Consider the following 27,231-nt stretch of genomic DNA (forward strand, 5'->3'; position numbering starts at 1 on the left):
TCTACCTCCCAACACAATCTCCACTCTACCTCCTATTGCACTCACTCTACCTCCTATCACAGTCTCCACTCTATCTCCTATCACACTCCCCACTCTACCTCCTATCACACTCTCCACTCTATCTCCTATCACACACTCCACTTTACCTCCTATCACACTCTCCACTCTACCTCCCAACACTCTCTCCACTCTACCTGCTATCGCACTTTCCACTCTTCCACCTGTCAAACTCTCCACTCTTCCACCGATCACACTCTCCACTCTACCACCTATCACACTCTCTTCTCTACCTCCTATCACACTCTCTACTCTCCCTCCTCTCAGAGCCTTCATTCTACCTCATTTCACACTCTCCTCTCTCCCTCCTATCTCACTCTCCACTCTACCTGCTATCGCACTCTCCACTCTCCCTCCTATCGCACACTCCACTCTCCCTCCTATCTCACTCTCCACTCTACCTCCTATCACACTCTCCACTCTACTTCCTAACACACTGTCCACTCTATCTCCTATCACACTTTCCAGTTTACCTCCTATCACACTCTCCACTCGACATCCTATCACACTCTCCATTCTACCTCCTATCTCACTGTCCACTCTACCTCCTATCGCATTCTCCACTATACCTCCTATCGCACTCTCCATTCTACCACCTATCGCACTCTCCACTCTATCTCCTATCACACTATCTATTCTGCATCCTTTCACCCACCCCACTCTATCTCCGATCTCACTCTCCACTCTACCTCCTATCACACTCTCCACTCTACCTCCTATCACACTGTCCACTCAATCTCCTGTCACACTCTCCTCTCTACCTCCTATCGCACTTTCCACTCTACCTCCTATCACACTCTCCATTCTACCTCCTATCACAATCGCCACTCTATCTCCTATCACACTCTCCACTCTACCTCCTATCACACTCTCCACTCTACCTCCTATCCCACTCTCTCCATTCTACCTCCCAACACAATCTCCACTCTACCTCCTATCGCACTCACTCTACCTCCTATCACACTCTCCACTCTACCTCCTATCACACTCTCCACTCTATCTCCTATCACACTCTGCACTCTCCCTCCTATCACACTCTGCACTCTCCCTCCTATCACACTCTGCACTCTCCCTCCTATCAAGCCTAGTCAGGTGAAAGTGAAGAGCTTTGCTTCCTTCCCGCCAGGCATTAGACATATCAACCGTCCATTCAACAGCTAACAGATGCTCCTTTCTGCAGGGAACCCAGCTTTGTTAAATGCAACTGGTCTCATCTCTCTTCACCCTCAATTAGGAGGACTGACAAGTCACCAGTTCTGAAGATCAAGACCCTGTACTTCAGACCTGTGGAAAAGGAGCTGGTTGCAGGACTATAGGGAAGGATTTGGGTGTACTGGATGGAAATTAATGGCCTCATTTGGTTCTTCATGATTTTAAATGACTTTCAATTACTTTTGAACAAGTTTTAACTAAATATAACTTCTTCAAATGGATTTCAGTTGCAGTCAATCGTCACCTTTTTGAGGTTTATAAAATCATGACGGGCATGGATTGGATAAATACACAAAGTGTCTTCTTTGGGGTGGGGAAGTCCTGAACCAGAGGGCATCCGTTTAGGGTGAGAGGGGAAAGATATAAAAGAGACCTAAAGGACAACATTTTCACATAGAGGGTGGTACATGTATGGAATGAGCTGCCAGATGATGTGGTGGAGGCTAGTATGATTGCAACATTTAAGAGGCATTTGGATGGATATATGAATAGGAAGGGTTTGGGGGAATTTGGGCTGGGTGCTGGCCGGTGGAACTAAATTGGGTTGGGATATCTGGTCGGCATGGACGGGTTGAACCAAAGGGTCTGTTTCCATGCTGTACATCTCTATGAATCTATGACTGTAATACCTAAGTCACACTCGGAATGTTGGTTTGGATATTCAGAGATGTGCTCGCCATTTTTCCACCATCAAAACCAGTGACATTCCCATCTCTGGTCTCCGGGAGCCTGGAGAGAATAATATCCCTCATTGGCAGATGGGGGCCACGGCACTGGGGTTCCTGATCCTGATTAAATTGATGCACCTCACTCAATAGGTCAGAAGTCCTGCTGCTTGGAGCTGCCAGTCATGTCAGAGACTGGCATTACTGGTAATGCCACTAGCTGCTGCTGGTGACAAGCTTCACCTTTTCAGAGATCATCAATAGATCCCTGATAAGAAAAAGGTGAGTGTGGTACCAGGGATTGCAGGGAGTTGGTGGGAAGAAAGAACAGAAGAGTGGCCCCACCCCCAGCACTAGTCCCGCTTCCTGATGCCTTGTCACTCAATGAGGCACTGAGTGTCTCTGAACAAGGCCCATCACCCCTCTTTGTGCCACCCACCATCGGTAATTGTAACCCTATCACAAGCACTCAAATACCGGAGCAGGGATGTCTTGCTGCAATTGTACACGGTCATGGTGAGACCAGACCTGGAGTATTTTATGCAGTTTTAGTCACCTTATTTGAAGAGAGGTGTTCTTGTGATAGAAGGAGTGCAGCGGAGGTTTACTAGACTGATTCCTGAGGTGGCTGTCATGATAAAGAGACATTGAATTTGTTAGGATCACATTCGCTGGAGTTTGAAAGATTGAGAGGGAATCACAGGACTAAACATGGTGGATGGAGGAACTATATTGCTGATGGCGGGGAGAGTCCTGAACCAGTGATCACAGTCCAAGGATAATGAGTAAACGGCTTATGACTGAGCTGAGATGAAATTTCTTCACCCAGCGAGTGGATAGCCTATGGAATTCACTACTGCAGAAAGCAGTCAAGGCCAAAACATTGTGTGATTTCAGGAAGGAATTGGATATAGGTCTTGGGGAAAACGAATCAAGGAATATGGGGAAAAATCAGGATCAGGCTATTGAGTCAGATGATCAGTCTGGTCATAATGGCAGGGCAGGGCAGGATTAAAGGGCTGAATAGCCTACCCCTGCTCTTATGTTCTATGAAGCCTGAATGTATTTGGATGTTGCTGCACTTAATCACACATTGTATTGGCAGGCCCTAACCCTGACCCTAATCCTAACCCTAACCCATTGCTGCCTTGTAAACAATGATCCAAACAAAGGTCGCCACTTAGTTTTGGGCCACTGAATGTCCTGTAAAGCTTCCAAAGTGATTGCAGTGTTGTCCTTCTGGAGGCTGGCTATGTCTTCACAGCGTTCCACAAAATCATCCCATTGACAGAAACACATTGACATTTTGAAGCACCAATGAAAAAGAAACAGAGAAGGTAATAAACAGCAAACTATTTTTCTCATTTCATTGAACAAATGCTCCTCCTCCCCCAGCTTCCAAGTCACGAGAAACTCAACCACTGAACTGTATTCTGCTAAACATAGACTCCTGTCTAACAGAAGCATTGTTCAATCTTCCTTGCTCAGACAGATTACAAATAGCAATTTAGTGAATGACACCCTTAATTGTACCCACTGCTGCAACTTTAAAACAATTCCATGTTCTGTGGCTTTACAAATGACAGCAACCATTCACTACTATGTGTCACCTGGGGCTTGTAGCAAGTAATGAGGGATGAGTGTTTTGGACAACACTGTTCTGGGTGTATCATTGATATCTTAAAGTCTCAAAAACAGAAAAGTAGCTGCTTAACTGCTACAACAAGTTTTGAAGTATCAATTGTGTTGACTTGAATGCCTGGTGGGATCATGCTGTGCCCTAGATTTAGACAAGCAAAGTGTTCACACATCACCGCTTGGAAAGATTTGAACTCCTGAACCTCCTTTCATTTCCAGGCTCCAAATCTCATCCAACCCTAGCAGAAAATGTTGTCTGGTCAGGAAGTGGGAGGGACAATTCAAGGCAATAGGAGATTATCCTTAGGGAACAGCACCTGATGGTGACTGAGGATTATAATTCATATGTTTGGTATAAAAAGATGTACATTTTCATAATGCCTAAAGACAGAAGACCACCTCAGAGTACCTAACAGAAGGGCACAGACTGAGGTCTGCATCTGCAAACTCACACACAGTTAAGAAGATGAGTTCCTGCAAGGTGTTAGTAGAAGGGGAAAAGATTAAAATATATTTAGGGAGATATTTCCAAAGGGCAGTGGCTGAAAACTCAACAATGGGGGTGTCATAATGCAATGTGGAGGTGGAGTGCAGACTAAGACATTTATGTGCAGATCACCCAGATGAAGCAGCCTAAAAATAGGGAGAGATTTGAAAATAAAGATTATGATCTTGATATTGATTCACTGGTGGACAAGAAAATTAAGATATTTTACGTCAACAAGCGTGTTGGATAGATGGAATAGATTTGAAAATGTGGTGCTGGAAAAATACAGCAGGTCAGGCATCATCCGAGGAGCAGGAGAGTCGATGTTTTGGGCATAAAGCCCTTCATCAGAAAATCCTCCTCCACACGTGCTGCCTGACCTGCTGTGCTTTTCCAGTGCCACACTTTTCGACTCTGATCTCCAGCATCTGCAGTCCTCACTTTCTCCTTGATAGAATAGAAGTGTGCCTAAAGAATTCTTAGTTGAGTGAAATTTATGAAGGATAGGAAGGTGATGACGATTGAGAAGAAGATTAGTAAAACCTGGAATTGATGAGAAGCCAATGGGGAGAGATGCAAATCCAAAATGGCAGTTGACCAGATCTAGGGGTCGGAAGGACAGCTGAAGGTTGAGCAGAATGCTGAGGTTTTATACCATCTGGTCATTTTAATGGGTTGCCAGGAAAATTAATGCACTGCATCTACTGCCAGGTTGTTGGAATCAAAACCCATTCAGTTTTTCTGATTCTCAAGACAAATAAAATTGCTGAAATTTCACAGATACTGTTGAGGGGGCAGAGGTGCAGTGGGGAGTGCCATTTTCTGCTGACCTTCTTGTCCTGTCACTGGCCTAATCCCAAATCACATGGATGGAGTTATTTGATATTTGACATAATATATGGTGCTCATATCAGGGACCGAGATGCCCACTGCACCAGGGAGATGGGATTCTGAATTGCATCCTGCACAGCTGAAGAAACTTGAGGAGAATTGGATCACTGTAGCTGACCATTGCCGGTTCCTCACTACCTCATTCCATTTTCAGAATCTTATGTTCGTGGTGATTTGCTTCAGATAATGTGTTTGCTCACATATGTGCAGAAGCACTTTGTAATCAGATACAAATGAAGGCAAGTGCCCTCATGCTGGGTGCTTACTCAGATCCCAGGCAGCACTGAGCAAACCAGACAGTGTCTAGCTATCAAAGATCAGTAAGAGGATGGGCCTGAGCAATAGCGGAGAGGATTTCCAGAGATTAACCAGAAGAGATCCAGTCTTTATCTTGCAATTCCACATACATTTACATAGAAACTAGGAGCAGGAGTAGGCCATTCAGCCCTTTGAGCCTGATCTGCCTTCAGTCTGATCATGGCTGATCCTCTATCTCAATGCTATACTCCCATTTTCCCTCCATTTCTCTTGATGTCTTTGACGATTAATTAATTTATTTTTTTAATAAGCTCAGAGACTCGGCAATCGCAGCATTCTGTGGTTGCAAATTCTACAGGTAGACCACTGTCTGAGTGAAGAAATAGTTCCTTATCTCAGTCCTAAATGGCCTAGCCCGCATCATGTGACTGTGACTCCTGATTCTAGACTCTCCAAACAGGAAAAATATCCTCTCTGAATCTACTCTGCCTGGCCCTGTTTGAATTTTACATGCTTTAATCAGATCTCCTCTCCAGTGAACAGCAATGAATACAGGCCAGTCAATCCAATCTTTCCTCACAGGACTGTCCTGTCATTCCTGGCACCAGCCCAGTGAACCTTCACCTCATTCCCTCTACGTCAACCATATCTTTTAGGTAGGGAGACCATAACAATGCCATGTCTAGTTTTACTGAGGGGATCCTCATAGAATAGTCCATTCACACATGGTGTTCGAGTGTAAACTGGACTTATTTCAACCACTTCATAATGGTGGCTGGAGCTCTCTAAATACAGGACCCTGGAAAATGGGACTACTTCCTGACTCATGGGTTGCCCTGGCCTAGAACATCACTATGATGACAGTAATTGTGGTGATAGGATTGTAGGTCAGTGAGCAGTGCGTCTCATTCTTCTGGGATACAACTGGCAAGAGACTGAAAATTCCAGCCTACAATTTGTGATTGACCATGAGCCATTTTGCCTGATCTCTGGTTTGAAGAGAAAAATCCTGCTCACAGGCTGTGAGATTTGAAAACTATACGTATAAATGTAACTTCAAACTAATTACCTGAACTTTTTTTGGTGTTGATTTTTCATCTAAGTCAAATGGCTCACACCATTGTGCAGCAGTTCCCAAGGTCCCTTTGTTAAAAGCTTAGTATACATTCACTTTACATGTAGCAAACCAAACCTCTGATGCCAGGTTACAATTTCAGACAACCCTATCATAAAAACTTAAGAACGAGGAGCAGGAGTAGGCAATTCAGCTCCTTGAGCCTGCTCAGCCATTCAATGTGATCATGGCTGATCTCATCTCGGCTTCAACACTACTTTCCTGCCTACTCTACATAGCCCGACAACCTGTTGCTAATTAAAAATCTGTCTTTCTCCACCTTAAATTTACTCAATGTCCCAGCATCCCCCACACTCTGGGGTAGTGCATTCCACAGATTCACAACTAAAACTATGACCTCTTGTTCTAGACTGATCCACAAGAGGAAACATCTTCTCTATGTCTACTTTGTCAATCTCCTTTACCATCTTATATACCTCAATTACATCTCCTCTTATTCCTCTAAACTCTACAGTATTAGGATGGTCTAAACTGCATCCTGTTGCCTTTCCCTCACTTCCATTGAGCTGTTTGCTCCCAAACAGATAAAGTATGACCCAACCAAATTGCTACAGTTGGTAGTGGCGGCACAGTGGCTCACAGTGCCAGGGACCCAGGTTCAATTCCACCCTTAGGTGATTGTCAGTGTGGGCTTGATTGGCCGAACGGCCTGCTTCCACACTATAGGGATTCTACATTTCTAGCATTTGCACTGATATATTCCAAAAATGTATGGTTATAACTATGGCAGTTTACCTTGTGACAACTCATTGCTTTTTGCTGTTTACAGGGCTGGTTGCCAGTCTAAGTGCTCTGTGAATGATGGTTTCATCTTTGTGAACTGTAGACCATTAATCCAGTTGTGGATTTCAGATGACATGCATCAAAGAAATGTAATATTTGAGTATTGTCATTTTCTGCTAACTCTGAAATTGGATTGATGCCTTTAGAGTCACACTTTGGGTTCCAGCATTAATTATACCATAGGTACAGCATGTATCTGGATATTTATGAAGACGACTTGAGACTTTTTATTTCATCTCAGCGAGTAGCCTGAACTAAAAACACTCTCAGTGGGTAGCTCACTGATTGAGAAAGTGTGAAATAAGACATTGTGGTTGCTATGATAAAAGGCAGCCTGCAACCCCTTTGAAGAGAGTTACATTGTCAGTGGGAAAAAGCAGGGAATGTGCAACACTGGGCAGACAAAGGGGCAGACCAAGTCCCAACCCTTGGCTCTATAACCCCAATATGAGCAATAACTGAGAAGCTGAATTCACAAACGTGAAAGAGGACACTGAACAGGCAGAATGGCTCATACGTGTAAGAAAACATTAGAAGATAATTTGATGAAGTAGTGCAAAGATAAGGAGTAGAAAGTATTGCCAATTTTTAATATATAGTTAATGATGTTTGACTCTATTTAACAGTTGTTATGAACCCAGACCAGACTGCTAACATTAGCTCCTGGATGAGCCCACAGAATTATGTGACGATCTGGTTAGAGACCAATAAACTTTATTTTTAAACTATACAAAAGGTAAGATTCAGGCGATTACTAAGAGAATAAAGCCACAAGTTTCCAAAGTTTGGAACATAATTTATTAGAGCTGAAAATGAGTTGCTGTAAAAGCGCAGCCAGTCAGGCAGCATCCTAAGAACAGGAGAATCGAGGTTTCGGGCATGAGCCCTTCTTCAGGAATCCTGATTCCTGAAGAAGGGCTCGTGCCCGAAACATTGATTCTCCTGCTCCTTGGATGCTGCCTGACCTGCATCTGCAGTCCTCACTTTCTCCTCCAACATAATTTGTTTTACAAGTTAGAAGAGTAATGAAATTTACAATACATGTACAACTTACTTCTAACACCCAGTATGAATGTTGTAAACAAGGTAATGGACTGTGGTTGAATACCCTGCAGTGCATGTTAAATAGAAAATTGAAGATTTTGCAGCACTTCCCTCTAATTAAATCTCATTAAATTTCTCAAGGATTTACAATCTTCTCTTTTATCCATATTCCTTAAAACTCCCTTTCGAGAACTTGCAATTTGGTACTTACTCACTGGCATAACCCTTCGGTAACTGCAGTTTTCACCAACCATTAGATTTAATCTTGCACAATTGTAAGATGCAAAGACTACTTGACCTTTTGATCCTCATTCTTTCTCATTGCACTGAGGTTTAAAGCTCACAGTCTTCTTCCAAGCCTCCTGTAGCTTCCACCAAGATAGAGTCAGTGACCGTGCTACCTTTGCAGCTCTGCAAGACATCTAACTCCTGACTCCAAGGAGCTAGCCAATTGCTCTTGACTTCTTCCCAGCAGGACAGCTAAAAATCAGCTCTCCAAACAGATAGCAGTAGGCACATTTTAAAAGCTGTTCATCTCAAACATCATTTGGAGGTGCCAGTGTTGGACTGGAGTGTACAAAGTTAAAAATCACACAACACCAGGTTATAGTCCAACAGGTTTATTTGGAAGCACTAGCTGTTGGAGTGCTGCCCCTGATGAAGGAGCAGCTGATGAAGCAGTGCGCTCCAAAAGCTAATACTTCCAAATAAACCTGTCGGACTATAACCTAGTATTGTGTGATGTTTAACTTTGTACACTTCAAACATGTTTTCATCTTCTAAGAAACTGGCTAGTGTACGTCGATGAGACAAGTAAATGACTTAGTATATTTTAAAGTCATGTTTCATGATTTAAATCAGTTTTAAAGAAATAGCTCTCAATGTTGGTAAGGCAAGGCATAGACATATATAATATTGTATTCTATGAACAAATCTAGTATCAAAGATAGTTGTCTGGTTCCCTGCATTCCTGAAGAAGGGCTTATGCCCGAAACGTCGATTCTCCTGTTCCTTGGATGCTACCTGACCTGCTGCGCTTTTCCAGCAACACATTTTCAGCTCTGATCTCCAGCATCTGCAGTCCTCACTTTCTCCTCCCTACTTCACCAACTGGTTTCCAACTGATTTAACAGTAACCTGACAGAGTTGTATTAGTACATCCATATGTCCTTAACCGTAATAATATCATTTGCATACCGTAAACAGATGCCCGTCTGTATAACTCAAATCTTTATGACTTCCAAACAATATTTCAAAACAAGTCACGGGAAAGAGACAAAAAAAGATTTTTCAGATTTTCAATCCCACAATATAATGCCAGCCATTCCTCTTCGAGGACTTTGAATAATCTCATTGTGTGTGCATTCCTTCTTGTAAAGCAATCCGACAGCTGATGACTTAAATGAACCAATTTTAGTTTAGAGGTCACTTTGCTTGCTAGTCCCACAATTATGATAACAAGATCAATCTTGAATCTTCTTTCAGTCACATTTTTGTCATCACTCAAGAAATAATGATGTAAAATCACTTATTGGACAAACTATTTGTAAAATGCCCCCTTGTATAGAATTTTGCCTAAAATATTTGACAAGTAGCACCCCACACCAATTGCTTATAGATGAGCCTGTGTTTCTCCAGCTAAAATACTTTGAAGCACCCATTTCATTTTGCAGCTTCCCATGCCAAGGGACTGCCAAGAATATTATACGACTAGCAATGCTTGAATACCCATCCAAAAGGTAGACATGGGTAACATATCTAAAAATGACCATTTTGTGTCCTTTGGGTCTACCAAGTCTGGAAACTTGAGTACACATTTTTCAGTATTCAATATTTTAATTTTTTTTATCACAGTAATTAGTTCCAAAACATCAAAACCAGCATCTGATCTTGTCTAAATCCCCAGCCAATTAACTGACCGATCAAACTTCTGAACCACTCTGCTTCTTTTTCAGATGGTTCGTGACATTTCTGCGAGAACCTAATGTGATTGATTGGGATTTGATCTTTCTAGATAAGATCATTGATTCAAGGTTACGACAGATCTATTCTTAAATTTCCCCTTTAATCTTATTTATATCAATTTATCAAATTCCATAAAACCTCCCCTCACACACTATCCATAGAAAACCATTAACATGAATCATAAGTTTCTCTTTGTGGTACCAGCAGATCTATGCTGGAAATGCTTTCAGTTGAGAATATCCTATATTCTGTAAGACAGATTCAAACTAATACCATATCCTTAATGTACCATTCAATCCATAAATGAACTGCTTTAATCTCCATGCCTTCCTTTGTGTAAGACTTGCCTCTTTAGGCTGGCATAATGTCACCAGGCAAGGATTTCGGAGGGTCAGGCTAAAATACTGGAGACAAGCCTTCACATTCCACCGAGGCAGCCAGTGGGATTTAGTGGGAGGGGTTGGTATTGAGAACCTGGTCGATCAATGAGAGTAGATTGAGAGTCAGGCTTCCTCAAGGGTGGAACAAGATTCGGGTTACTAATGTACGGAGCAGGTTTGAGAGTCTGACTTGTGCCTTAGGAAAAATAACAATTAGCAGAGTCTTGAGAATTATTAGTTCATCTGCCTTCCCAGCAGTGAGTGACAGGGAGTATTTGGCCAGCCCATATGGGGGAATATTACCTGCAGTAACTGGCTAAGGATATAATTCCTGTTGCCAGAAAGTCAATTGAAATATTCAACAGTTGTTTTTAAGGGTCAATTTTCCAGGGCATCAGCAGATCAACCCTGCGCTGGGATTGAGCTGCCTTCCAGGAGCAGCATGCTGAAGAAGTTTTTTTATTTAAGGAGTGAACTGCAGGCAGGGAAAGTAAATCCTTATCTTCAGTAATGACTGGCAGGAGAGAAATAAGGAACTCATAATGATAAGCAATTGTAGCAGCGGCAAAGCCTGTATCAGCTGGCTGAAGGAATGAGTGGCTGGCTTAATGAGTGAGTGGCTGGGTTAATGAGTCAGTGACTGATTGGGTGAGTAAATGGGTTAGTGAGCGAGTGAGTGAGTGAGTCAGTCAGTGATTGGGTGAGCAAGTGAGTGAGCGATTGGGTGAGTAGCTGAGTGAGTGAGTGAGTGACTGACTGATTGAGTGAATAGCTGGGTGAGCGAGTGAGAGAGTGAGTCAGTGAGTGAGTGAGTGAGTGAATAGCTGACTGGCTGAGAGAATGATCCTGAGCAAGACATACAGCCAGCCTTCTCGTCCTGCTCTCCATCCTCAAAAACCCAAACAGGTTGGGAGATGAGAAACTGGCAGGCTGAAAGGCAATCCACTTCTAACCCCCACTTCCATGTGACTTCCCCAAAGACCAGCTCATAATGTGCCTGACCAGACATGAACTGAGGTTGTGGTTAATTAAACCCAAATACTTTGCTTGTCTGATCCTAGCCCCTTCCCTTTTGATCAGACCTTGGGGCCTGATCTTTTTAACTCACTTCTCCTTAACCAAAAAGACAAAATTAAAATATTTTATTAGCTAGTCATTAAACTAAATTCTTTAAAACTTCCAAGTCAATGAAACTCAAATGTCACTATCTGCTCTGGTGGGTTTTGAACCCATGTTCCCAGAGCATTAGCTGGGGTCTCTGGCTTACAAGTCCAGTGACAATATGACAGTACATTCACTTCCCCTCTGTCCTGCTACTTCACACTTCTTAATCATAATTTTTATAAATTATTTATTTAAGTTGCCACCCAGGCTTATAGGGTCGTTAAGAAGGCATATGGTGTATTAGCTTTTATTGGAGTCATGTTGCAGCTGCACAGAACTCTGGTGTGGCTTGGAGTTTTGCATACAGGTCTGGACACCACATTATAGGAAGGATGTGGAAGCATTGGAAAAGGGTGCAGAGGAGATTTACAGAGGTCTTAGAGGAGCAGCTAAATTAACAGGATTCTGGGCAATCCAAGATGGATGATGGGAAAAATTGTGGCTGTAAGAGCTGCTCCTTTTTTCAGGTATTTTAGGTGTTGGAGGTGATTTCCTCGAATTCCAGGAGGAGCAATTACTGTTTTATATGCTGTTGTATTGTTTTGGAGTTACAATCTCCCTAAATAAGGTGATTTTGGCAGTATTCAGGTCCTCAGTGAGAAACAAACTACACAGTATTAAAACTACACTTAAGTCATTCTTTCTCAACACAATTGTCTCAAATCACAGCTGCAGGCTAAGGTGACAGAGATGTAAACTTGTCTGAAACTGATGTCAGGAAGTAACTTTACATTATGAGTGAATAATATCTGCTATGACGATGTTGGGAGGCAGATAGAAATAAAAGAGATATTTAAGTCTATAAGAAACTAAAATGTAGGACCTCGTGTGGGCCATTCAGCTTCGCCATCCAATGAGATCATGGCTGATCTGATGGTCCTCAACTCCACTTTCCTGCCTTTTCCCAATAGCCCTTCCTTCCCTTACTGATTAAAAATCTGTCTATAACAGCCATGAATACAGTAAATGACCCAGCCCCAACAACCTCTTTAGTAAAGAATTTCACAGATTCACCATGGACTGAGAGAAAAACATCCTCTTCATTTCTGTCTTAAATTGGTGGCCACTTACTCTGATATTGTGCCCGCTGGTCTTAGACTCTCCCACAAGGGGCAATAATTTCCATACTTACCTTGTCAAGCCCTCAAAGAATCTTGCATATTTCAATAAAGTTGTCTCTCATTCTTCAAAACTTCAATAAGTACAGGCCCAATCTGCTCAATCTCTTCTGACAAGTAAATCTGGAATGTCTGGAATCAGCCTAGTGAACCTCCTTGGGAATGCCTCCAATGCCAGTGCATTTTTTCTTAGATAAAGGGACCAAAATTGTTCACAGTATTCTAGATAGAGTTTAACTAGTGCCTTGTATAGTTTAGCTAGACTTCATTATATTTATATTCCATTCCATTTTAAATTAATGCCAATATTCCATTTGCCTTCCTATAACCTGCTGATCTTAGAACATAGAACACAGACCATTACAGGGCAGTACAGGCCCTTTAGCCCTCAATGTTGCGCCGACCTTGAAGCTAATCTGAAGTCTATCTAACCTATTCCATTTTCATCCATATGGTTATCCAATGACCATTTAAATGCCTTTAAAGTTGGCGAGTTTACGTCTGTTGCAAGCAGGGCGTTCCAAGCTCTTATTACTCTCTGAGTAAAGAAACTACCTCTGACATCTGTCCTATTTCTATCACCCCTCAATTCAAAGCTATATCCCCTCATGCTAGCTATCACCATCCAAGGAAAAAGACTCTGACTCTCCACCCTATCTAATGTTCTAATCATCTTGTATATCTCTTTTAAATCACTTCTTAATCTTCTTCTCTCTAACGAAAACAGCCTTAAGTCTCTCAGCCTTTTCTCATAAGACCTTCCCTCCATACCAGGCAACATTTTGGTAAATCTCCTCTGCACCCTTTCCAATGCTTCCACATCCTTCCTATAATGTGGTGACCAGACCTGTACGCAATACTCCAAGCCGCACCAGAGTTTTGTGCAGCTGCAACATGACCTCATGGCTCCGAAATTCAATCCCTCTACCAATAAAAGCTAATACATCATACGCCTTCTTAATGACCCTATCAGTCTGGGTGGCAAATTTCAGGAATCAATGCACTCAGACACCGAAATCTCTCTGCTCATCCACACTACCAAGAATCTTACCATTAGCCCAGTACTCTGTATTCCTGTTACTCCTTCCAAAGTGAATCACGTCACACTTCTCCACATTAAATTCCATTTGCCACCTCTCAGCCCAGCTCTGCAGCTTATCTAAATCTAGCTGTAACCTATGATATTCTTCTGCACTGTCCACAACTCCACCCACTTTAGTGCCATCTGCAAACTTACTAATCCATCCTTCTGTGCCCTCATCCAGGTCATTTATAAAAATGACAAACAACAAATGCCCCAAAACAGATTCTTGCAGTACACCACTCGTAACTGAACTCCAGGATGAATATTTCCCTTCAACCACCACCCTCTGTCTGTTAAAGCGAGCCAAATTCTGATCCAAACGGTTAAATCACCCTCAATCCCATGCTTCCTTATTTTTTGCACTTGCCTAGCATGGGGAACTTTATCAACGCCTTACTGAAATCCATATACACCACATCAACCACTTAACCCTCATTCACCTATTTGGCCACCTTCTCAAAGAACTCAATAAGTTTTGTGAGGCACAACCTACCCTTCACAAAACCCTATTGACTATCCCTAATCAAGTTATTCCTTTCTGGGTGACTTTAAATCCTATCTCTTGAAATCATTTCCAAGACATCACCCACATCCGAAGTGAGGCTCACTGATCTATAATTACCAAGGTTATCCCTACTCCTCTTCTTGAACAAGGGGACAACACTTGCTATTCCCCAGTCTTCTGGCACTAATCCTGTAGACAATGACGGCATACAGATCAAAGCCAAAGACTCTGCAATCTCCTCCCTAGCTTAACAGAGAATCCTTGGATAAATCCTACCCGGCCCAGGAGACTTATCTATTTTCACACTTTTCAGAATTGCTGATACTTCCTTCTTATGAAACTCAATCCCATCTAAAAGCCGGTATCTCAGTATTCTCCTTGACTACATTGTCTTTTCACTATGTGAATACTGATGAAAAGTATTCATTTAGCACATTCCCTATCTCCTCGGACTCCACGCACAACTTCCCACAACTGTCCTTGACTGGCCCTAATGTTATTCTAGTTATTTTTTTATTCCTGACATACCTGCAGAAAGCTTTCGGGTTTTCCTTGATCCTACCTGCCAACGACTTCTCATGTCCCCTCCTGGCTCTTCTCAGCTCTCTCTTTAGGTCCTTACTGGCTAACTTGTAACTCTCAAGCACCCTAACTGAGCCTTCACATCTCATCTTTACATAAGCCTCCTTCTTCCTCTTGAGAAGAGATTCAACTTCTTTAGTAAACCACAGTTCCCTTGCTCGACCACTTCCTCCCTGCCTGACAGGTACATACTTATCAAGGACCTCCAGTAGCTGAACCTTGAATTGTGCCCAGTCCTTGCAGTTTCCTTCCATATCCTATGCATCCTAAACCTTGCCTAATTGCATCATAATTGCCTTTCCCCCAACTATAACTCTTACCCATGTACATACCTATCGCTTTCAATCCCTAAAGTAAACATAACTGAATTGTGGTCACTATCACCAAAGTGCTCACCTACCTCCAAATCTAACACTTGGCCTGGTTCATTACCCAGTACCAAATCCAATGTGGCCTCACCTCTTGTTGACCTAACTACATATTGTGTCAGGAGACCCTCCTGTGCACATTGGACAAAAACTGACCCATCTAAAGTACTCAAAATATAGCGTTTCCAGTCAATACTTGGAAAGTTAAAGTCCCCCATAACAACTACCCTGTTACTTTCACTCTGATCCAGAATCATCTTTGCAATCTTTTCCTCTATGTGTATGGAACTTTTGGAGGCCTATAGAAAACTCCCAACAGGATAACCTCTCCTTTCCTGTTTCTAACCTCAGCCTATATTATCTCAGTAGATGAGTCCTCATCAAATGGCATTTCTGCCACCATAATACTGTACTTGACAAACAATGTCACACCTCCCCCTCTTTTACCACCTTTCCTGATCTTACTGAAATATCTAACTCCCATAAAGTGCAATAACCATTCCTGTCCCTGCTCTATCCATGTCTCAGAAATAGTCACAACATCAAAGTCCCAGGTACCAACCCATGCTGCAAGTTCACCCACCTTTTTCCAGATGCTCCTGATGTTGAAGTAAACACACTTCAAACCACCTTCCTGTCTGCCAGTACATTCCTGTGACATTGAAACCTTATTTCTGATCTCACTACTCTCAACTTCCTGCACACTGGAGCTACAATTCAGGTTCCCATCCTCCTGCTGAATTAGTTTAAATCCTCCCGAAGAGCATTAGCAATACTCCCCCTCTAGGATATTGGTACCCCTCTGGTTCAGGTGTAGACCATCATGTTTGTAGAGGTCCCACCTACCCCAGAATGAGCCCCAATTATCCAGGTATCTGAAACCCTCCCTCCTGCACCATCCCTGTAGCCACGTGTTCAACTCTCCTCTCTCCCTATTCCTCACCTTGCTAGCACGTGGCACGGGTAACAAACCAGTGTTCTAGATCTAAGCTTCCTCCGAGCTCCTTGAATTTCTGCCTTAAATCCCCATCCCTTTTCCTACCTATGTCATTGGCGCCTATGTGGACTATGACTTGGGGCTGGTTCCCCCTCCCCCCCACCTTAAGGATTCTGAAAACGTGGTTGGAGACATCACAGACCCTGGCACCTAGGAGGCAACACACCAACCGCAACTCTCTCTCGTTCCCACAGAATCTCCTATCTGTCCCCCTAACTATGGAGTCCCCAATCTCTAATGCTCTGTTCCTCTTCCCCCTTCCCTTCTGAGCAACAGGGACAGACTCTGTGCCAGAGACCTGAAGCCCATGGCTTACTCCTGGTAAATATCCCCCCCAACAGTATCCAAATCAGTACACTTGTTATTGAGGGGAACGGCCACAGGGGTTCCATGCACTGCTTGCCCATTCCCTTTCCATCGCCTGACTGTAACTCATCTACCTTTTTCCTGTACCTGAGGTGTGACTTCTCCCTGTAACTCCTCTCAATTAACCCCTCAGCCTCACGAATGATCCAAAGTTCTTCCAGCTCCAGCTCCAGTTCCCTAACTTTGTTTCCAAGGAGCTGGAGTTGGGTGCACTTCCTGCTGATGAAGTTAGTGGGGATACTAGTGGTGACCCTTACCTCCCACATTCTATAGGAGGAGCGTTCAACTGCCCTAACATCCATTCCCACTGTTATGAATTCCAAAGAGACTATTGAAAAAAATTAGGAACTTTACCAATCAGGCACACAGAATTTTTTCTTTGGTTAGAGGAGGACCTAGGCGATACTACCCAAGTAGTGTTTCAAGTAAAGCAACCCGCCCAAAATATTACCTCACTTACTCAGTGAGTCCTGTGTCTGCTCCTCCTATTCATGAGGTAAGTTTTTAAAGACAGAATTTACCTTCCTAGCAGCCCCCTGGTCCTCGCTCTCGTTCCTCCCGCTGGTGCTGAAAATGGAGGTTGCTAAGTCTTAAGGTAAGTCCTTTTAGATGGACATTTAGCTTCTCAGCAGTCCCATGGTCCTCAAATTCACCACTCCTACTCTTGCTGAAAACGGAGGATAATGTTTTTGTGATTAATACCTGAGGTTCCCAGATTACTCTGTACAGCAGTTTTCTGCAGGTTTTCTGCACTTAAATAATATTCACCTCCTCTACTCTTCACACCAACTCGCATAGCCTCATATTGTCCCATAATATTCTTTATACTTAGAATCCCTACAGTGTGGAAACAGGCCCTTCAACCCAACAAGTCCACACCAAACCTTCGAGGAGTATCCCACCCAAACCCATTCCCCTTCCAGAGGAAACCAGAACACCCAGAGCAGACATGTGGAGAATGCACAAACTCCACACAGACAGTCACAAGGCTGGAATCAAAACTGGGCCCCTGGCACTGTGAGCGAGCAGTGCTAGCCGCTGAGCTACTGTGCCGCCCTCCCCTGCTGTTATTATGTTCCTTCTGCCAAGATTTGACCCCCCTCAGTTAAACTTTATATCCCTCTGCAGATGCTTTGAGTCATCCTCACCACTTAGTTTCCCACCTATTTTTGTGCCATCTGCAAATTTGGAGACAACATCTTTACTTCCATTATCCAAATCATTAGTATATATTGTACATAATTGAGGCCCCAGTACTATTCCCTGTGGCACTCTATTCGGTTCATGTTACAATCCTGAAAATGCCCTTTATTCCAATTCTTGGTCTTCTATAAGTTAGCTAATCCATTATCCCCAACACTGTAGGTTGTTACCTATTAAAGTAGACTTACGTGCAGTATCTAATGGAAAGCCATTTGGAAATGCAAAGCTATCCTGCTTGTACCTCGTCAGAGAATTCTAATAAATTTATCAGACATGATTTCCCCCTTATGAAGCCAAGCTAACTCTGTTTAATATGTTATGCATTTTCAATTACTCTGATAGTACATGCTAACATTTTCCCAATTACAAATACTAGCCAGCTTACCTGATTTTTGTCTCCCTTTTTGATATTTGGAAGTGTTACATTATATTTCTGTAATATTAGAATTTAACTTTAAAAATCAATCATATAAATTTAATATTAAACAAAGGTTAAATGTAAACAGATGAAGTGAAGAATTTAGAAAGATTTTTTTACATGGAGAGTAGTGAAAACATGGAATGATCAAAGTATTGATACCTTCGGGGTGAGGCATTCATAGATAAAGAGAAAGGATGAGAAAGCCAAGACAGCGTGGGTGTGTGTGTGTGGGTGATAATTAGCGTTGAGAGGATTTGTGTGGAATAAAAACAGACTAGTTCATATCATACATGCTTTAGTTTCAATATAATCTTTATGGAAAATTAAGCATTTATGTTGAAGATTCAATTCATATTGGTCTTTGTTCTGTCAAAGCACAAAAATAAATTAAAGACAGCCACTCACAGAACTCAGAATCTAGTTCAATTCAAGACATGGCTGGCACAGTTAGTCTGTTGATGGGCTGCTTGATTTATGTAGGAGGTGAGTTATTCAATTGAAATATTATCACACAGTGTTATTTATTCAAATATGTGTCTGGTCTTCAGCTTTTTGGAATTTAATAAATAGTTATTTAGCTTCCATATGTCTCTAGTTACTGTTTTTAAAGGGATAAATCTGTCTGATTTTTTTCTAATTAATGTCTCCAAGATGCCTTCAAAAAGGCAAAGGGTGACTGTAATAAAAAAAAACCAAGCAACTACTTTTGAAACGTAGTCACTCCTACAGTATAGGAAATGTAGCAGATAAATTGTGCACTAAACTCCTACAAAGAGCAGTGTAATAATGACCAGGTCATTTTTTCTGTGTGATTGACTGAGGAATAACTTTGGACAGAATTTCTGGTCAACACTCCTATTCTCCTTTGAAATTGTGCCTAGGGATTTTTAAAATGTTCACCTAAAAGGGAAAGGGCATCACCACAGTTTAATATTTCATCAAAAAAATGGTACCTCCAGCTGTGCATCACTACACTGGAGTGTCAGTCTTGAATTTTGACCTGAACTCAAAAAGTGGGACTTGAAAGCATTACCGTCTGGCTCAGTCATGTATACTAAGATATATACCATAAGTTAATACAGATCTTCAAAGTAAATCCATGAGAAATTTCCAAAGAATTCTAAAGAAGAAATTATCTCTGACATATTTAGCATAGTTCTTTGAACAACTAACAAGTAGGGTAGATAAAGGGGAACCGGCAGATGTGATTTATGCGGATTTCAAAAAGGCATTAGATAAGGCACCATTTATTAGGCTGCGAAATAAGATAAAATCCCTTGGTGTTGGAGGTAGTATTTAGCATTGATAGAGGATTGGCTAATTAATAGAGGACATAGAGAGGGATAAGGGGGTATTTTAAGGATGACAATTTATGACTAATAGAGTACCACAGAGTTCCGTACTGGGGTCAATTATTTAAAATATATTAATGACTTGGGTGATGGAAGTAAATATATTTGTTGCTAAGTTTGCAGATGATACAAAAATAGGTAGGAAGGCAAGTAGTGAGCATGATACAAGGGGTCTACAGAGGGATTCAAACTAGTTAAATGAGTGAGCAAAGTATTGGTAGATGGAATATATTGTGGGAAGATATAAGGTTATGCACTTTGACAGAAAGAATGTATGAACAGATATTTAAATGGTGAAAGATTAGCATCTAGTGAGTGATAGGAAAGATAAATTGAATTTTGGTCTTTATTTCAAAAGGAATTAAGTACAAAATTAGAGTAGTTTTGCTAAAACTGTATGAGGAGAAAGTGAGGACTGCAGATCACAGTCAAGAGTGTGATGCTGGTAAAGCACAACAGGTCAGGCAGTATCCAAGGAGCAGAACCCTTCCTGATGAAGGGCTAATGCCCAAAACGTTGATTCGCCTGCTCCTTGGATGCTGCCTGACCGGCTGTGCTTCTCCAGCAACACACTCTTGACATTAAAACTATAATATGAGGCACAAGTTGGAGCCCAGGTGGAATCAATGAATAGCTTTGGTCCCCTCATCTAAGGAAAGATATACTGGCATTGGAGGCAGTTCAGACAAGATGCACCTTGGTATGGAGGGATTTTTTTAATGAGGAGAGATTGAGCAGTTTGAGCCTGTACTCATTGGGCTTTAAAAAACATGGGAGGCAACCTTACTGAAACATACATGATTCTTAGAGGCTTGGCAAGGATTGAGGATGGAGAGGTTGTTTTCCCTAATGGCAGAGTCTAGGACCAGAGGCTATAATCTCAGAGCAAATTGTGACCAATTTAAAACAGATGAGGGAGAATTTGTTTCTCTCATGTGGTGGTGAATCTGTGGAATTCTTCACCACAGAGGGCTGTGATTGAGTCCAGTGAAGGCTGAGATAGCCAGATTCATAATCATTAAGAGCAGAAAGTGTTATGGGTAAAAATCAGGAAAGTGGAGTTGAGGGTAATCAGATCAATCATGAGCTCCTCAGGTGGTAGAGCAAGCTGGAGTTGTCAAATAGTCTACTTTGCTCCTGTGTCTTTATGACCGTTAGATAGCCAGAAACTGCTGCAGTTCATGACAAGATAAAGAGAACAGCAAGGCATAAAATTTAATTCAAAGTTAGCTTAGCACAAAATGTGCAAGTCACTAATTAATTTCTTCAATGAAAAACCAAATGAGTTTAACTATTTCTGCGAAAAATATACGTGATTCGGTACTATATATACCTCTTTAGTGTTTAATAAACCTGTTGGCAGCGAAACTGAAAATAATGTTTAATGGAATACAATTTGTTCTCCCTTTGGGAAACAACCCTATTTGCATAAATTAATAATTTATAGAACTGGAAGTATAATAATTTGTGTTGAACTGTTCTAAGTTATGTTAATGCCACATTGAAGCTGTTCGCTAATTAATCATACAGGACATTCTGGACAGTTTATATGATTGGGAAATGGGGAACTTGGTAATTGATTGCTCCTCACTACACTCTTAAACAATTATAAAGTGTGACAAAATCATAAAACCTGTTCTTTTTCTTGGTTTCGCTTTAGGTTTTGGCATGACGACTCCAGCAACCATGGCAGGAAAAGTGTTTCTGATATTTTACGGCCTTCTTGGATGTGCAGGAACCATTTTGTTTTTTAACCTCTTCCTGGAGCGGACCATTACCCTGCTTGCTTTCATCATGAAGGCGTGCCACCAGAGGCAGCTGAGGAGTAAAGACCTGCTCCCTCCCATGATTCGCCGGCAATCAGCCGTAACAGACATGGCTAGCTTGACCGGATGGAAGCCATCCGTGTACTACATTATGCTGATCCTTGGCATCGCAGCCATTATAATCTCCTGCTGTGCATCGGCAATGTACACACCAGTGGAAGGATGGAATTATGCTGACTCTTTGTACTTCTGCTTTGTCACCTTCAGTACTATTGGCTTTGGGGATCTGGTCAGCAGTCAGAACGCAGCCTATACAAATCAGGGATTGTACAGATTTGGTAATTTTGTATTCATACTCTTGGGGGTGTGCTGCATCTATTCACTCTTCAATGTCATCTCCATTGTGATCAAACAGTTCCTCAACTGGTTACTGAAGAAACTGGAGTGTAGATGCTGCCCGAGGTGTCGGAGAGGAAAGATACGGACTGGACGGCGGAATGCCATCACCCCAGGGCAATCTCGTATCCGTAGAAACCAGGTCTTTGCAGATGCCGAGGGGCCATGTGACAGTGACGGGGAGGGACGGAGGCTCTCTGGAGAAATGATCTCCATGAGGGACCTCACTGCCTCCAACAAGGTGTCACTTGCCATCCTGCAGAAGCAGCTGTCAGAAACTGCCAATGGTCACCCTCGGACAGTGTGTGTCAACACAAGGCAGAACGGCTTCTCAGGTGGGGTGGGTGCTTTAGCCATTATGAATAACAGGTTAGCAGAAACCAGTGAAAGTAGGTAATAAATAAACAATAGCTTTAGCACAATCAGGACAGTCAGATTTTTATTCTGAAGTTCCAAGGCATCCTAGTGTTTTATACAACCAATCTCCATTATACCCAGTCTGAACCATTATCTCTCAGTCTATATAAGGTCTACAGAACATCCACTTAAAATGAATAAATATCTGAGGAAACATCTGGATTATTAATGGAGATTTTTAGAGAGTGCTTTCCTCTTCCCATCTGCTTTTCTTTGGCTTGCCATAAGTTTATGTGATTCTTTCCAACAATGGGGCATTTAGAGGAAGATCTAAATGATCTCAGAAATGAATGGCAGCCTTGCTAGGGCTGGATTAGACACAAAAGCACCAATTTGGAACTGCTGCTCACTCCCTTCTCATGAGAATATAGCAGGAGGGAAAGAAGCTGAGACCTTCTCGGAGGCTCTAAGCTTTCGTTGAAGCAATTTTCACCCATTATTGTGAATGAGTACATATCCCCTTGTTTTGGATAAGAGATATTTTTAAATGTGCAAGTTAGGGTTCCACACAATTCTCTAGAAGGGCTTGTGCCTGTGAATACCCTGCACATTTCTACCAGGAGGAGTTTAAAGTAGCCTGTCCACATAAAAACCTCAATCCCTTTTGGCACCAAGAAGACAGATTCTGGTTCCACAGAAATGCTGGGCCAGTTTTTACTCACCCTGACAGGCCCAGCCTCCACCCCAACTCCACATCCAACCTGACTGCCTGTTAACAATCCCTCCCACTGAGAAACCGAGCTAACCTTTCAACTCTGCAACCCTTCATCAGAACAGTTCTGACGAAAGGTCACAGGCCTGAAACATTAACTCTGTCGCTCTCTCCACAGATGCTGCCAGACCAGCTGAGTTTCTCCAACATTTACTGTTTTTATTTCGATTTCCAATGACTGCAGTATTTTGCTTTTACTGTATTTCACATCACATTGTGACTAAGCCTTGTTACATATGGATATTTGGTAGGTAAACAGGGACACCAAAGTGCTGAACAAGCAAAACATTAAATTTAGAAAGTAATTACTATTCATGAATCAGCCACTTTCTGAATTCCTAAGAAATTTCCAATAATGCATTTGAAAAACACATCCAAAGGGAATTAGCAGTTTTGGAGTTAAAAAGGTCCTGCCAAATTTCAGAGTTTGAACTGAGTTGAGAATTAAATAGATGAATGTAAAAATAATTCCTATCAGTTCATGGAACATGGTAGCTGTTGAGAAGATGATAAAAAAAAAGTTAACTAGTTAGAAACAGAGTGGAAAACCTGAGGCTAAAATGAATATCGTGTGGTTTTTCTCAATTTGTGTTCATGTGGTTTGGATTCAGAACAAATCTTTGCCCCTCAATGTGTCTGAGCCTCACCTCGACTTCATTAGTGGTATTTCCATTATATCCTTACCATCTGATCAACAGCCTCTAAAACTGAGGGTTTTATGCCAATTTGTGCTGAATTTGAGGCAGTTGGCCATTTTGGTTTTGCTTAATATTTCCATTTTATCTAAATGCAACTGAGAGGGACCAACATGACTAAACTAAACCATGGACACAGACTGTGTCCTTGTTAAAGACAGTAAGTATTTGATTGATCAAGCTGTGACATGCACAGAACCCAATAAAATAGAAATTGACAGCTTGGACTTGGACATTGAGATTCCAGTAGATAGTTTTCTGAAGATAAAGTGCTAAATGTTTTAGTCCAAGCCTGAAGGTCCCAGTGGTGAGAGAGACATCTAGAAGATTATACTGGATCTGAAAAGCATACCAGAATTTGGGTGATGCGATACATATTTTAACATATCTTAATCTGTATTGAAGGACACATGCTAAGAATTCTCTTTAGTATATTTTGTTAAAAATAGTATTTAATACATGTTAACAGCCAACTGATGAATATAATGCCATAAACCACATGAACTGTAATGTGGAGTTCAAGATTTTACGTTTTGGTATCAAACTCAGTGAAGGACATGCAGTTTTCACACCAGTAAAACCATGAATGCAGTGCAATTGTTAATGTATGTTCTTCTTATGATTGAAGGTCACTTTGTTCAAAATACTAGGGCAATGTATGAAGCAGGACTGACTGGAAGAAACCTCAATCAAAACATGACTAACATGTAGTGAGTTTGTGGGAATGGGAACTCTTGGAGGGATGGTATGTACTATCCTCTTTATTTATTTCAGCCCTCGTTATATATTTCGGTTCTTCATAGTTCAATGAATGAAAATACAGTTTCCAAATGGAGAAATGTACGCAAACACTAATAATGTCCCATCTGCTGTCTTCTTTAGACAACATATTGGCCAACAGTTTTCAATGAAAATGAAGCAAAATCACTGCACTTGCTTCAGATATGTTACAGCTATTGCGTGTCAATGAGGATAAGGCATTATAGGAATCTTCCATACATCATGGACATTCCATATTCTACCTTCAGTCAGTTATGTGTCTCCAGTAGCATAGAAAAGCAAAGGAAGATTCTACTGACAGGAGTAGTGATGTCTCTGGCCTATCACATTGTCTGATGCAATTACCGACAGGCACTGCTTAAGAAAGTCTTGCCCTCTGTCTCAGCAACTGGACCACAAAACACATGATATCATTGCACACAGTTCAGTGTGGTGATCTCAGATGCTTCTGAACCACAGCCAATTTGTCAGTGATTCAGAAGCCACACATCGTTTCTTCACCTGTGTGGGAGTGGCCGCAGGGGTGTGCATTTAGGGATGGAACAAAAGCAACATGTAGAAGGAACGAACCACAAGAGGTAATTTCAGACACCTCAGGAAAGTCTCTTGGGTCTATATATGCCATGCCCTCAACAGCCACATTCCTGCAACAACAACCGGGTCCCATGACACTCAAACACCATCCCCATTCAATGAATTATAACATTTCCCTAGGTGAATATATCCTGCATATAATTTGTTAGTTGTGCCAAAAAGAAAATGGGAGATGATTTTGACTTTGGACGACAGAGTCAAATTAGTCATAATGATGTGACTACCATTTTATATCTCTCTCCAGTTGCTATTTTCTTTGAGTTCAATCAAAATAAAATTTGGAAGAGATGTAAAAATGAGTATTGAGTCATTAACGTCAACTTTACACTAACACACCAAGCTCAAAACATCCGCAAAGCTTTTAAGTAAAATAGAGCAGAACAAACAACATGGCCAACATTAAAGCAGAAGCCAGAGATTTTGAGTACAAATATATCCAGTAGAAAGTTAACACTCAGTGAATAGAACTAGTATTATCATACTTGAATCTTTAAAAAAATGCTGCTACTTCTTCATTAAAATCAAATGAAATTTAATGAAAGTATCTTTGCATGTCAAATGGCTTTATTTTTATACAAGACGTTTTTACTTCCACACAGTCACTGTATTTTTATATCAATTATAGAATATATTCAATCTCCCCCTTGTTTTAATTCTTATTTTGTGCGTGTTCATGTACTGGTATCATATATATTTAGATTATTTTTAGACAAAAATTTAGACTAGATTGATGTTTGAAATCTCCCATGGATTCGATTATAACTCACTCAAAAGAAACTTAATTATTTCACTTGGCTTCTAAAGTTGGCCATTCATGAAGGCCTTAGAAGTCTGTAACAAGTGTTATCTTACCCACAAAGTTCCTGCACTTGATTTATTTCCAGAATCTTGTGCTGTCGATATGATTTCTTGTCCTAATGTAAAAATAAATACAAAGTATTAATGTGACCAGTCTTTCAATTCCTTATTTCCATTCTCATTTTACCTGCATCAGTCATTAACAGGCCCTCATTTCCTTTTACCATTCTATTTTTCTAAATATATTAATAAGAAAACATGAAGTTAGCGGTGAAATCTCTCGCAAGCATTCTTATATTCCTTTTTTCACTGCTTCATATACTGTATGAAACCTTTTTTTCACATTATTTGGGTAAACATGTTATCTTAGCATGAGCCTTGTGTCTCTTAATTAATTTGTTCACCATGGTTCCTGAATTACAGAGGGTGGCATGGTGGCTCAGTGGTTAGTACTGCTGCCTCATAGCACCAGGGACCCTCGTGATGTCCTGTGCAGAATTTGCACATCCGCTGATGTCTGCATGAGTTTCCTCCTATAGAAATGTAAAGGGTAGAGGAATGGGTCTGGGGTTGGGGGCTACTCTTTGGAGAATTGGTGTGGACTTGTTGGACCAAATGGCCTGTTTCCACACTGCAGGGTCTCTTCTTCTATGAAGAGGTACTGAACTGCCATTGCAGTTGCTCAAAGAAGGAAGGTGAGAACCATATTGATGAGGTGGTGCCCAGTGCACATCAGGGGCAGTGACAAGATGTCACCCCCTGTTTTTCTCTCCTCCCTAATTGGCCTTTAAACCCATCATCACCTTCTTGTCTCGCTCCTCCATTGACACCCTCCTACCTAAATCACCACCCAGAAGTTCAAGGCCGAATACACCTCAGTCACTATCACTCCTCTTCATGGAAATGTTTGAGGTCCTGGCGGCTCCTGCTGCTGAGTTAATCACACTGCCAGGACTACTGGACGCCAGCAGCTCTTGAGGATGACTTATTGTCAGATATTTTACACCTTCATTGGGCTACTGCTCCTGAAATATATGACCCTGAACAGGTCACGTATACTATTGAAAAGATTGTTGGCATCCCAATCAGAAAAATAGAGATTGGAACTATTGGTTGAACATTTTGCTTTCTTTACAGCAGAGGTTATGCAAGACCAGACATCAGTCAATCAGTTAACAGTTTGACAAGTTTACATTGTGCATCAATGTAAAAAATGGTAAAGTTCTGTGGAGCGTGAATGAACAAAGAATCTTGTGGAACATAATTAGGAAATGGCAAAGTACAACTTTAAAAGGAAGATTTTGTAAGACATGTTGTGGAGGAAAGACCTGAAGAAAGAAGAGGAGGCTGAGACTATTAATGATGGGTGACTTCAAACTTAAAGTAAATTATTAGCAA

At 41.5% G+C, this 27,231-nt stretch overlaps 1 protein-coding gene across 1 annotated transcript in view; it reads left to right on the forward strand.

Annotated features, from left to right (window-relative positions):
- Positions 1–23,049, forward strand: part of LOC122553214 (potassium channel subfamily K member 12-like) — a 52,608-nt gene extending 29,559 nt beyond the window's left edge. Inside the window, exon 2 of the mRNA XM_043696807.1 lies at positions 21,336–23,049. Coding sequence (XP_043552742.1) covers positions 21,336–22,234 — 899 coding nt within the window. The 3' untranslated portion in view covers positions 22,235–23,049. The remainder of the gene's footprint in view (positions 1–21,335) is intronic.
- Positions 23,050–27,231: the final 4,182 nt, after the last annotated feature.

This window comes from Chiloscyllium plagiosum, chromosome 9, assembly GCF_004010195.1.
Source record: "Chiloscyllium plagiosum isolate BGI_BamShark_2017 chromosome 9, ASM401019v2, whole genome shotgun sequence".
Taxonomy (NCBI): domain Eukaryota; kingdom Metazoa; phylum Chordata; class Chondrichthyes; order Orectolobiformes; family Hemiscylliidae; genus Chiloscyllium; species Chiloscyllium plagiosum.